The sequence below is a fragment of the Alligator sinensis genome, unplaced genomic scaffold (genome assembly GCF_000455745.1).
Source record: "Alligator sinensis unplaced genomic scaffold, ASM45574v1 scaffold442_1, whole genome shotgun sequence".
NCBI classification, from domain to species: Eukaryota; Metazoa; Chordata; order Crocodylia; family Alligatoridae; genus Alligator; species Alligator sinensis.
The window spans coordinates 3447203-3460478 of NW_005841829.1; the positions used below are offsets into that span (position 1 = coordinate 3447203).

Below are 13276 nucleotides of genomic sequence, written 5' to 3' on the forward strand. Positions count from 1 at the left end.
GCAGGGGGTCGGACTTGATCTGCTGAGGTCCCTTCTGACCCTAGCATCTATATTTATCACATAAAAAGAATGCTTAAGGCTTAAAAAAAATTGTATGAAGGGTATTTAGGAAAAATGTACAGCAGGGTTAAACATGTACAGAACTAAGAGTTCCTGCACTGCACTGACTGGTGAAAAGAAGGATGGCTGGAATTGTTCCCACTTTGTAACATCTTGTGCCCACACCATTTAGCGTCAGTGGGGCAGAGCCAAAACTGGTCCAGTGAACCTAACTTTCTAGAACAGTGATCAGCACCACTTTCTGACAGCTGAGGTCTGAGATGGGCCAGCACTAGGACCCACTTCCATCATTTCTCCAGGTCACCCAGCTTCCTGACTGTAGTGCAGCATGGACACGTGAATCTCCCCACTGCCAAAACCTCAGCTCTGTGGGCCAGATACAGCCTGCAGGCTGCTGACACTTTTGCTAGAAGGTTCTGAAAGCTCACTGTACAAGCACCATTTGAATCCTACAAAATGAAGGGTTAGGCAGGGTGGCATGTTAGGCTATAAACAGATATTACCAAATGAAAAAGATCAGAGGTAACAAGCTGTGTCCCAGCACAGCTGATCCACTTCATTGGGACACACAGACATCACTTGTTTTCCTGAAGACTCAGGTCTCTCCCGCTCCCAGCATTTCAGGGACCCAATCCTGCAGGAAAATTGCAAATAAGGAAACCCTGGGTTCCCCACTTGCAGACGTAAGCCCTGGAAACTGCCTGGTACCCTGGCAGGGGCTTCTCTGGGTGTGCATATTGTGTTGCTGCACCCTTACTTGGGGCAAACCTCTGCAAACGGGAGAAGCTGGGCAAGTGCTCCCGGGGCTTTGGAAGCCTAATCCTGCGTGCCCTGGGAATAGGAATCCCAGGCGCATGCAGGATTGGGAACCTGAAGTCCCAAGAGCTGGGTAGCTAGAGAGCATGAGCAACTCCAAGCTGCCTGAACTCTCTTGCCATAATACAAATGGCAGTCTACAGCAAAAGAATTATAGTTTTATACCATCTATGTCACAGTCACAAATTTGGAGCATTTGTGGCACAACAAGGGATGCAGATATCTGTTTGCTTGGCCTTTACTGCCTTAAAAGTGTTATGGTGACACAAAGGCAACATCTATTTCCAGCCTTAAAAACTAATTGATTCAAAGTATGAGCTTTCATTGACAAGAACCAACTTTGTTAGATACCAAGCAAAGACTAACATGGCAAATCACATCTGTTCCTTTAAAGGGGTAATATAATGAGGTCCTTGAAGAAAAAAGTGCCTGTAAATCAAAGGGAACCCCTTTGTGGATCTCGCAATTGTTAAACATTTGCAATGGTTGTCCTTCAGATCTACAACAGACAGTCTCTCAGATCAAAATATATATTAATACCCCTAAGACTTTTCCTGAATGAGAAATGCAAGAGTACGTGATATTTCCACGATTTATTGATACTTGCATAAACATTCTGAAGAAACCATTATAAAACATTTTGTCCTGTAGCATTCTTAGATATACATCGTTCTGGATAAGACTAAGTAGTTGTATTTAAAACCAATACCTTAGCATGGAATTTGCAGTAAATTGCTCTTCCATTAGCATTAATCATTTTAAAAGTGTGTGACCCATATCCATTCATATGGCGAAATCCATCTGGAATACCACGATCACTGAACAAGAAAGATACCTACAGAAGAGGTATAGTCAATATTAGAAAGCTGTCCCAAGTAAGAATTAATGAATTTATAAAGCACTTTCACTCTTTATGAAATCAAACAGCATCAGTAGAAATGGTCTTCATGCTGCAAACCATAATAGGGGCCTGTGTATCAAGACCAGCTTTATTGATTTTTGAGCCTGAGTGTTTGAAGATTTCTAACACTCTAAGAACTGCTTTGATAACTGGGTCCTTCAAGGTGTCGCACATGGTGATGTACTAAATCTGCTTGAAGTAATGAATGAAGAAGTATTACATTGCAATGGCTTTCTAATAGGGATAAGTTAGTTAGTCCTATTTCCTATTTAATTTTAGAGCAGAAGGTAGGGCAGGCTGGGACCTTAACTGGTTCAGAGAGGCAAGAGATTTCATAGGCAACAACCTACTTCATCAGATGCTACTTTATTAATTTTAGAGAAAATGCAATGGCTTTTCTAGTAATCCATTTACTTTGAGCTTATAAAAATTATAAGTTTTATATCCTGAGCAAACTGCTTTTATTAATGACAAGATACCACCATGTGCATCATTTAATAACTATGGAAAATGCCATTTGTCCTTGAATTAAGTGTGAATATATCCCCCAAAGACATGTTTTTCTTAAAGTTATTAAGCAAGGCTTTGCAACATTGGCTATATGGATACATTTTTTTAATGTTTACTTTTTATCAGTTTTCCAACTGTACAATTCACACTAACATATTAATATAATGTATTAATGCCAGAATAAATTGAGTTAAAAAAGGACCCACCTGGTGCAGGCTTTCAGGACGAAGGCTCCAGAAGTCCCACATCATGTCTGGATCCCTCAAATGAGTCTGAGGGTTCCTCTTTTGACTATGGATAAAGGATGGAAACTAATTCAAAAAAAAAAAAGATGAATATAATGGAACTGAAGCTTCTTTTGAAGTATGTCAATTCTTCAATTACTTTCAGCTGTTTTCTACAATTATTCTGAAAGTCCATTTGCAAATTCTTTAACTGCATGTCAAGAAAATAGATTGCTATTCTATCTGAATATATGTTAGTTTCGTAAGATGTGGCCTGTTCAATTTTTTAGTACATTTCAAACTGGGAGTTTGTAACCTACAGCCCATGAGCCAGATTGGGCCTGTGGAGTCTTTTGATCCAGCCCACAAGCAGCTGTGGCTCTGTTTAGTCTTACTGTGGTAAGATTATATTTAATTTGCCCCATGATATTGAAGAAAGAAACTTAACAAAAATAAACAACAAAATAAAACAAAACCACAGGGCACCTTCAAAATTAAATTGATAAAGATTTTTACATGATCTCAACTATGGACACCTATTTGCATGACAGACTATTATCAGTCTTTAACCCTGACTGAAACAGAGACAAATTAGGTAAGTACCTGAAATATCTTAAAGTAACTTGAAACAGCTAAGGCAAATATAGGCCTCTACTTTATTTGTTGTTACAGTATCAATTTAGCAAACCCACAAGCACTATCAAATCCACCACTTTACCATGTTAACAGAAATGGATGATGAGTGATAAGCAAGGTCTAAATTCCTGTTCTGATACTAAAAGCAAGTTATAATAACTTTTAAAAAGTGAACATCTTAGAAATAATCCTTAAATTCAAAGACCCAAAACTGATTAAAATGATTACAAAAGGTAAAAACACAGCATATACCAACCTATGTAAAACAATGACACAGGTTTACTCCTTATTCTGATTTTGGTTTGCTGTTCAATGCCACACAGCCATAAATTTGCTTTCAGAAATGTAACTTCATTTTCAATCAAAAACAACTGGAACTGAAAACTGAACAGTAATTGAACGATGGGGTAAAATACAATTAGTATTTTATGCTTCTCTATACCACTTCTTCACTATTGGCACTGACCCTAGTTTGTTTTCATCACTTTCTCAAACTGCTGCCACCCATAGTTTGCACTCACCAACATTGCATCTCGGACAAAGAAGATGGGAGTGTTGTTTCCTACTAGATCCCAGTTACCATCTTCTGTATAGAATTTCATTGCAAAGCCTCGAGGGTCACGAACTGTATCCGCTGAACCCGATTCTCCAGCTAGAAGAAGCATTTTAATAACTTATATATAAATATCAAGATAGAAACGCATGTTCCCACAAGTCTAGCATTAGGATAATCAGAAAGGCAGGAGATTACACTTACTATTTAAGTATTTTTAGGCATTTATAATTTACAACCTGATCCACAATGGACAATTTTAGTATGTTTTCAGCACCATTTCAAGCATATTTGTGCTGGATCATGGACAGCTGGCACAAAGTAAACCCTGACACTGCAGTTCCATGGATAATTCTTATGGTACCAAATAACTTCCATTATTAAAAGCCGATCTTTTAAAAGACCTGAACATCAGAACTGCTTTAAGTTCTGGACAGGATTTTCTCTGCTCAACAGAATGAATTAACGGCTGTCAACTTTGCAGCAAGATCTGCATTCCTGTTTACTTATCCCCTTAGGACAGTCTATCCATAGAATCACTCTGGTCAGCAGAGGTGAAGCGGGAGGTGGGGAGAAGGACAACTGGAAATCCAGCTACAGGTCCATAAGCCTATGCTATCTGAATCTACCCAGGAGAGGAGCTGATCTAACTTATGCCGATAATACTAAGTCTCTAGAGATGTTAGGCTAATGAAGAACTTGTAGTGTAGTGTAGCTGGTAGTGCAGCTCTGATCCAACTTCTCTCTCCCTTGGCACATTCCCAACAGGTGGGTAGTACTCGTAACAGATGCAACAGAGGCAATAGTTGGCAAGACATTCCCTTCTCCACTGGTATTCTCTGCTAGCAACTGCATGGTGATAGATCACACTGATGAAGCTGTGCTCTTGTCTTTACATCAACAGACTATAAACAAACTCTGAACTAGTCCTCTATCACTGCTGCTCAGGTAAACTATAATAAAAATGGAAAATTATGATCTGTTACTAGCAGTGAACTCAATGGTACAGAAACATTAACTGTTTCAGAGACAAACAGTTAACGATAAGTCACAGAATTGTTGATTTCAAAATGGTTAGTTATCTAGTATAAAAGACTTATATAGTACTTCTCACAATGTATTCTCTGTAGTGGCCTCCTATTCAGACAACTGTAATAATACATTTTATGATGATGATCAGCTATTTCCAAAAGCTCTTTGTATCTTATCAAACTGTATATATCCTATTTCTTAAAATGAAGACCTGCAGCAGGACATGGAAAAGCTTGAGAGAGTCCAAAGGAGGGCTATGCATATAATTAGAGGTCTGGAGAACAGGCCATGAGGAGAGGCTGAGACATAGGACTGTTCAGCCTGGAGAAGAGAAGATTTAGAGGGGACTTGGTGGCAGCCTATAAGTATATAAGGGGTGCAAATCTGTGACAGCCAGAACCAGAGGGATTAATAAGCAATAAATATGTGCTTCTTGGAGGCATTTGGTATTTTGCCTAATAGGCAATATTAGCTAATATAAAGCTTGTAAGTTTGTAACCCACAAATGTAACTTGTCTGTCATAAGTTTAACCAAAATGATAAAACCAACTGTTTGTGGAACTGACTGAGCCCCAAAGGCAAAGCTGTAGCTTCAGATTAGGTGACCTAATGGTTTTTGCTCAGGGTTCAGCCTTGATGATAAAACTGGATCCAACCGCCTGGCACACCCAACACATTCCAGGAAAGCATGTCTCAAGAAAGCATATTCAGAAAAACCTTTAGTTTAGGTTTAGTAATGTTAATTTCAAACCTAAAAATGCTGCATTGTAATTTGCTTATTGGATAAACCCAAGCCTGGGTGGTAACCTTTTATGATCATTTTTAACACCTTTCAATCCCATAGGGTAACAGCTATAGAGCAAAAATGTGTGTGGCTCTAAAGCCAACAGATTAGCATAAGACTAGGTATAAAAAGCACGTGCATCAGGTGACCAGCAGGAAGGAGGGAACAGAACGGTTGTTGCTATTCCAAGCCCAGACTCCGGACTCCTGGTGTGAGTGAGAATTGGATCCTGATCAAAGGATCTTCCCTAGTAATCCCTCCGACAGCGTCGATCGGGGACGCCTGACTTCACTGGAATCACTTGCCGTGCGCCTGGCATCGAGGGACTATCGATAAGTTGCCAGCACATGTCTGTCTATCTGTTGTTTTGAACAGCCCAGTGGCTGATACCCTCGCAGTGCCCAGTTGGCCTGCGACAGAATTGATTCATCTATCTGTTATTATTTACCATTAGCTCTTTAATATTGCATTATCTGCTTATTGCATTTATCTTTCTGTTAACTGGTGAGTGTGTGTAAGCTATAATAAATTTGCCTTTGCTTCACTCCTAACTCTGCCTCCTCGATCCTGAACCAAACAGCCCAGTGGCTGATACAGTTGCAGCACCCAGTCAGCCTGCAACTAAATTGATACACTCACAATGCACAGCTGGCCTGTGATGCACATCAGGGTCTGGGGGAGCATCTGTTCACCAAGGCACCCCAGGGGAAGACAAGTAATAACAGTCATAAATTGCTAGAGGATTGCTTCAGATGGGACACAAGGAAAAACTTCTTTACGGTTCAAGCGTCCAAGAGAAGGCTGAGAGGGGACCTGGTGGCCATCTATAAACTTACCAGGATGCACAGCTGGCCTGTGATGCACATCAGGGTCTGGGGGAGCATCTGTTCACCAAGGCACCCCAGGGGAAGACAAGTAATAACAGTCATAAATTGCTAGAGGATTGCTTCAGATGGGACACAAGGAAAAACTTCTTTACGGTTCAAGCGTCCAAGAGAAGGCTGAGAGGGGACCTGGTGGCCATCTATAAACTTACCAGGGGAGACCAGAGGGGAATGGGAGAGACCCTGCCCCCCCCCCAGCACCTCCCGGAGTAACAAGGAATAATGGCCATAAGTCACTTGAGAGTAGGTTCAGGCTGGACATTAGAAGGCACTACTTCACAGTCAGGGTGGCTAGGATCTGAAACCAACTCCCAAGGGAAGTGGTGCTGGCTTCTACCTTGGGGGTCTTTAATAATAGGCTTGACCTAGCTGGGGTCATATGAGCCCAGTATTCTCTCCTGCCCAGGGCAGGGAGTCGGACTTGATGATCTACTTAGATTCATAGATGCAGGGTCGGAAGTGACCTATGAACAGAACTGAGTTTTCCAGGGAAGACCACCCTTCATTTCATACTTCCACATCTGAGAAAAAAAATGTCTATAGTAGGCTGCAGTTCAGGTAAGTGGTAGCTGCTAAACATTACTCAGGGTTTTAGAATTTTAAAGGAATGAAAAAGATCAGAGAGATTACTTGGCAGAGGACCAAGTCAAAAGTACACGATAAATTTGTCACATGGTTCTACAATTTATTAAATGGAGATCAGATACTCAAAAACACACTAATTACACAGTCTTACCAACAGTAGAGAAACGAATAGCAAGTGGAGTTCTTTTTCCAATGTGCTCAAACACCTTCGCCTTACAATATTTGGTAATATCATGAGTCACCTCAAAATAGCCAAAGGCACCTGTGGGAGAGGAAAAAAAGCTTTTATACATGACTGGATGAATAGTGTTGAATAAACAAAGGGATCAAATGCCTTTGCCAATATCAAATGCCACTGCCAAAGTGGGAGCTGAAGAAAGAGAGCTGAGGAGAAGGCTAATTCTAGCAGCTGAAAAGATCTTTTTATGATCTCCTTTTCTACCTTGAGTCACCACTACCATGTCTTCAACTCAGCCTCTGGCTACTAGATATTCGGCTGCTTTTGCAGTATTCCTTCACTCCACCACTCCAACTTACGATGTGATTTTTTTTCCCCGTTTCAACTTAGCTAGGTTCTGGCACTACACTTTCTAATTAGATTACTGCACAATCCTCAAACAAACAGTGGTTTCTAAAGCTAGGATGCAATGTAGATATGGCATACCCCTAACTTAATGTACCTTTGTCTACAGGAGTTCACTGGAGCATGACAGTCCCGGGGACACACACACACACACACACACCATGGACTCAAACACATTGAGGACCCCATGCTACTGTGAGCAACAGATTTCTGAGAATTTATCCCAAGACCACGACTGGTCACCACGGGGCTATCAAGAATCCTTAATGCTTAAAATGAGCTGGAACATAATATCTCAAGTTGGTTTAGTATTCAACAGGATTGATATGTTCTGGGTACTGTTTGGATATGTGGCATTTTCTAATGTACTTTTTGAATATGTGACCTAATTTGAATGTGGCATTTTAGTTTTATATTTGCTATTTGTATGCTTTCTGACAAAGACGATTAAGACATTTGTATAGTGCTTTGTAGCTTGCGTAGATCTTTGACACAACTCTGCAGGTCTGACAGGAAACAGCTGATGGGAAAGGTAGGGAAAATATTCCAAGGCATAGGTAGATAGCTGGAACATAGATGTATAAATGTATCAAGGCCCACTTGAAACACTAATGTGATAGATGTGATCTTTTCTTCAGGATGTGGGACATGCTGTGTAGTAAGCTAAGTATGGTTAAAGTTTCACTTTTCTTGCTTCTCCTCCCTATTTCTTAACTTGAATTAAGTTAAGTCCTCTATTCAAGAGTGGTATGGACTTCTGCCATGGGAAGGGCAAAGCCTTGATTTACAAAGAAACATAGCCTGTAGCTATCTGTTTCAGTAATACCGCACGCTTATTTAGTAGGCTCATGTCTTCATAATTTCTTACAAAGCAAGGAAAAAGAATGATTGAAACTAGGAAGCAGCAATGTTGAAAGCAAAAACACTTCAAAGGAATTTCTTTTTAAGAGGTCTTAATTACAAACCCATGATTAATCTGACTTGGTGGAGTTTTTCTTGGGGTTTAAATGATGTTTCTGTTCTTCTTTATGCTATGTAGTCTGTCTAATGCTCTTTTTTTTTAAACTTACAGATCTATGAAAAGCAGGAATTATAAATTAAAGTGGTTTTATTATTAAATGCTTTCTACATAATATATTGCAGCTGTAAGTAATATCAGGTAGTTGGCAACTATGTTCCTAAGGAGACAGACAGCTGTGTAAGTGGTGTTAAAAATAATGAATGTAACTTTAGTTTAATTTTTTCCCCAGTTATGTCAAACTTGCTCACCTACACATGGGACACAGGCTAGCAAAAATTCAGTGAAGGTTTTGGTCCACAAAGCACAAAAAAGCTTCATTAAAAATACCCTAGAGATCCACATTTTAATTGCCATGTCATAATGCCAGACAAAAATTTTAATTGCCAGACAAAAATTCATATACTCCAACATCAAATGCATGCCTTCCAACAAATCAAGATGTTAAATGCATTTAATTTTAAATAGAACTTAATCGTATAAGATGCAATTTATCCAGCATGGTTACAGAATAGCCTACACTATTTTTAAAATGTGGCATTTGATATTTTATTACATGTAGCAAATACAATAAAGCAATTTTTTTCCTCTCAGTAGCTAAACATTCCCAGTAGCACTACAGGCCCTTCTAACTTGCATAGGAGCTTCTTTGGATGCCCTTCCCAAGATTTCACCTATTTCTCTTCTTCCACTTGACTGACTATTGTCCATTTAAAAATACACCTAACTTCTGCTTGGTACAAATAGAGCACCTTTTGCCCTTCTCCATGATGCAATAGCTAGTTTACCTGTCTGTCAAGTGGGAAGAATAGTGTTGTTTTCATTTCCCCCTAGACCAGGGATTCTCTCTCTCACCTTATAAAAAAGTTTTGGCCCAACTCCAATTACTACTATGCCTGTCAGCCTCTAGATGGAGGTCTAATCTATCAAGGTACAGAAGAACTGCAGACTCTTGCAGGCATGCTATACAAAGCATGAGGGGCCATCCTGAATTGGCAAAGGACAGATCTCTTCCTATATGTAAGGTATAAAAATAACTACAGAAATATAGATGATTGAGTTTTTCCTCTGAAGTATACCATGGAATAAAGTATTTAAAATATTAATCAAGTTGTGTATATAAACTATATTTCCTCTGGAACTTTTTAAAAATTGATGGTTACATATCCTGAGGGCTGCTCTATAATGACACAAACTACAAAGTTATATTACCAGATTTATAAGGTAGATAGAATCTAACTCAGCATTCATATCTGTAATGAAATTATGTCAAAACAAAATTAAGTGTCATCAACACTTCGTTTTACATATTTGACTAGGAATATTTCTCTCAAAATTTTCTACCACATTTCTGTAACTTTTGCTCTTAAAGATGGGAGAAGGAGACATGAAGCTCAAACGTTGTCACCATTTGCTTACAGGGATGCTTCATTACAGACTTAAGTAATTTGTTTTCTCTAGTTGATTAATACAAATAAAGAAAAAAAAGTGTGTGTTAAACCTACCTGCTCCTTTTGCATGCACAACTCTTTCAGGAATCCTTTCTCTGTCGAAATGAGCCATCTCATCAGTGAAAACCACATCTTGAACCAGAAGAGGTCCCCTTGGTCCTGCTGTCATTAGGTTAAGTTTATCCCCTACTGGGATCCCAGCACCAGTGGTCAAAGCATCTGGCTTCTAAATGAAAACAAAAAAAAAGACCATCAAATTACAGTGATGAAGATAGACTCTTCAAAAGCCTTAAGCAGTTAACCAAATAATATGATTTAGTATATAATAAAAGATATGCCGGATTAATCAGAGACATCTAGAGTAACATGCCTCCTGAACCTGAAGCAACTGTATCATAATAGATTACTTCATCAGAAAGGTTATTGTGGAGGGAGGAGAGAATGACCAACTTTCAAAATGTGTGCTAATATTTAAGACTAACCATAGTATTTTAAACAGGGTGGATTTGATTTAAATCACAATTTAAACATTGTTTTCTACAAAAAAGTGCATTCTTGTCGTTTGATATCCTTCATTCATTTAACTTCTTGAAACTGCACTTTCAGAGAAAGCTAAGGACTTGACTGTGTACACAAACTTGCAGAGAGACCATAGGGCTGATGGGTAGGTAAATGAGGTCTGTTCTCTCTCATCTCCATATACTGCTGTGAACAAGGATGTTATCTCTGGAGAGAAATCAACCATTTGAGAACTAAAACAAAACTTCACAGAGATGCTTAATGGGATCTTCTAGACCAATGATCTCTAACCTTTTTAAGTCACAGATCACATTTGGAATTTTAAAGGATCCCAAGATCTAACCTGTGCCACCACCCCCTGCCCAGCTGGTAACTGTGCGCGGAGGGGGCAGATTGAGATAGAGGGAGAAAAAATTATTTGGAGACAAACCTCCCGAGCAGGTAAGTCTGTGGGGGAAGGGGTTGTGTAGCCCCTCCAACCCCACTTTCAGCACCACCACAGCCCCAGTACAACCCCAGCTTCTGTCGGGAACAGCCCAGCCCCAGCCAACAGCTGCAGCCCACCCCACCCAACACCGGGGGCACATGCCCCCCCCCCATACCCCTCCAGGGTGTGTGCCCCCTGAGGAGTCACTCACATCTCTGTCCTGCCCGCCCCTGCTCCCTCTCACCACTGCTGAAGCCACTCACGCTGCCCTATGTTTGAGGGGACACGTGCCCTCTGATCTGTGTCCGGCAGAGGCAGCTCCCACTGTGGGCTGGGCTTTGCGCCCTAAGCCCCGCTGCAGCCTGCCTGGGAGCGCCTGGACACATGCACACTCAGCACCCCCCAGCCCAGGATTGACTGCAAGAGGCTGTGAGATCCACTGGTTGATCCCAATTGACCGGTTGGTGACCACTGTTCTAGACTGAGCGCTGAGTCCCATTGGGTAGAGTGGTTTTCTTTAATCTTTACTAAACTATAAAGGAGCCTCTGGGAATCCCATATGATTGGGCCCCTAATATAGTCCATGGCCTGTTGTGACCTATTTATAGAACTTTTCTAAAAAGGTTACATGAATATATCATCTCAAATAGTATATAATTAGAAGTTATAATCTCTATAGTATATACAGTAATAAGAAGTTATAATCTCTGTCTTTGAGCTTTAACATATCTTAAATTAAAACTAGTTTATATAGGTTTACTTTTTCAAAGAAAAGCATCCTAACCAAAAAAAAGAAAAAAAAAGAAAAAAATCCAATTTCAATAAAAAGTCTGGGGGAGGGGGGGGGGGTTGTTTTTTAAGATTCATTGACTTTTATCCACCCTGATTTTAGAAAAATATAGACTGGACTTAGTAACTGAAAGTTCTAGCATTCAGAGGCAGGTAAATTATTAAGCTCTCTCAACTGCCTAATGTCATCCAACTTGGAAACACCTACAGTCTATTTTGCTTAAATGCTTAGCTGTAGACCTCCGGTTCTCAAAAAGGGTTTTCTGACACACTTGGAAGTGCTGCAACATAGGCGTTGGTCTCATGACAGGAGTGGCCAGTTAACTGCCCCATGCACCTCCTGCATTAGGGCACTAATAACCAAGGCAGGCAGGAGCTGGCTAGTACTGTAGCTCTACCCAGTCTGTCCCACACCACCGTGACTGGGAAGGGCTACACAACACAGACAGCCCCCATCTGCTTTAGGCTGATCAGAGCCCTAATGCAACAACACCATGCGCACATGCCACAACTCTTCCTGAGCTGGCTTGCACTAGGCACATGGGGCACTTTTACCAGGGGGTAGAAGGCAGCTGAAAAGCACTGAGACAAGTTGAGAAAGCACCGACAGCAGCGATGGATGCCTTCGGGGATCACAGGGGATGCCACCCCATTCAAAAGTGGTGAAGGCATGCTCTGACACTGAAAATGTTGAAAACCATTGCTTTAGACTTAAAAATGCCAGGGATTTCCCTGGAGCATACCTGAACTCAATGTAAATAATGCTCATTAAGTCCACAGTGCTCCTAGTTTTATGGTATTAGCAGTACTGAAACTCAGTAGTTCCTGACTTTCAAATTTCAGAGCAGCCCTTTGACAGCTTCTGTCTCTTCACTGTTTCTGCTGCAGTTAAATGGAGTATAAATATATGTTGCAAAGCAGACACCTATAGTTAATACGAAGTTTTAAAGTCTTTGAGTAAATATTTTTCCCCCAAGTCATGAATAAGCAATATGCTAGAATTTTAAATACTAAAAAATTATTACTAAGATGCCTCTTGAAAAGAGAAAGAGATACTTGCATACAAGAATAACAGTTCTTCCAGTAGGTTATATCAGTGGTTCTCAACCTTATAGACTCAAAGCAGCTCTCTAAATTCAGCATCACCTTGGTTGAGAATCACTTAGCTAAAAAGATGCACCAGTACATTGGTCCCATATTGTATCGGCACATAAGGAAAATTGTATATAAGGAAAATTGACATTGTTGGCAATTGACATTTTTTGACTGATGTGGCCAATAATGTCACTGATAAATGCCCATGCACTCGTGCAGCCACAGCACAGCACGCAGGCAGCCAGGAGTGCCGCCCAGCAGCATTGAGAGCATTGTCCGGCTGGTAAGTCTGTTGTGGGAGAAGGGACGGGAAGGGGGGCCGGGGGGGAAGGGTTATAATGGGGGCAGATCAAGGCCTCTGAGGTAAGAGAAGGAGTAGGAGTGGGGCTGGGGCAGGGGCTGCCCCACC

General features: G+C 40.6%; 1 protein-coding gene across 1 annotated transcript in view; it reads right to left on the minus strand.

Moving 5' to 3' along the window:
• CAT (catalase) overlaps window positions 1-13276 on the minus strand; it is a 45493-nt gene that overhangs the window by 20024 nt on the left and 12193 nt on the right. Inside the window, exons 2-6 of the mRNA XM_006014663.3 lie at window positions 10092-10263; window positions 7137-7247; window positions 3669-3799; window positions 2494-2598; window positions 1586-1711 (exon numbers count right to left, since the gene is read on the minus strand). Coding sequence (XP_006014725.1) covers window positions 1586-1711; window positions 2494-2598; window positions 3669-3799; window positions 7137-7247; window positions 10092-10263 — 645 coding nt within the window. The remainder of the gene's footprint in view (window positions 1-1585; window positions 1712-2493; window positions 2599-3668; window positions 3800-7136; window positions 7248-10091; window positions 10264-13276) is intronic.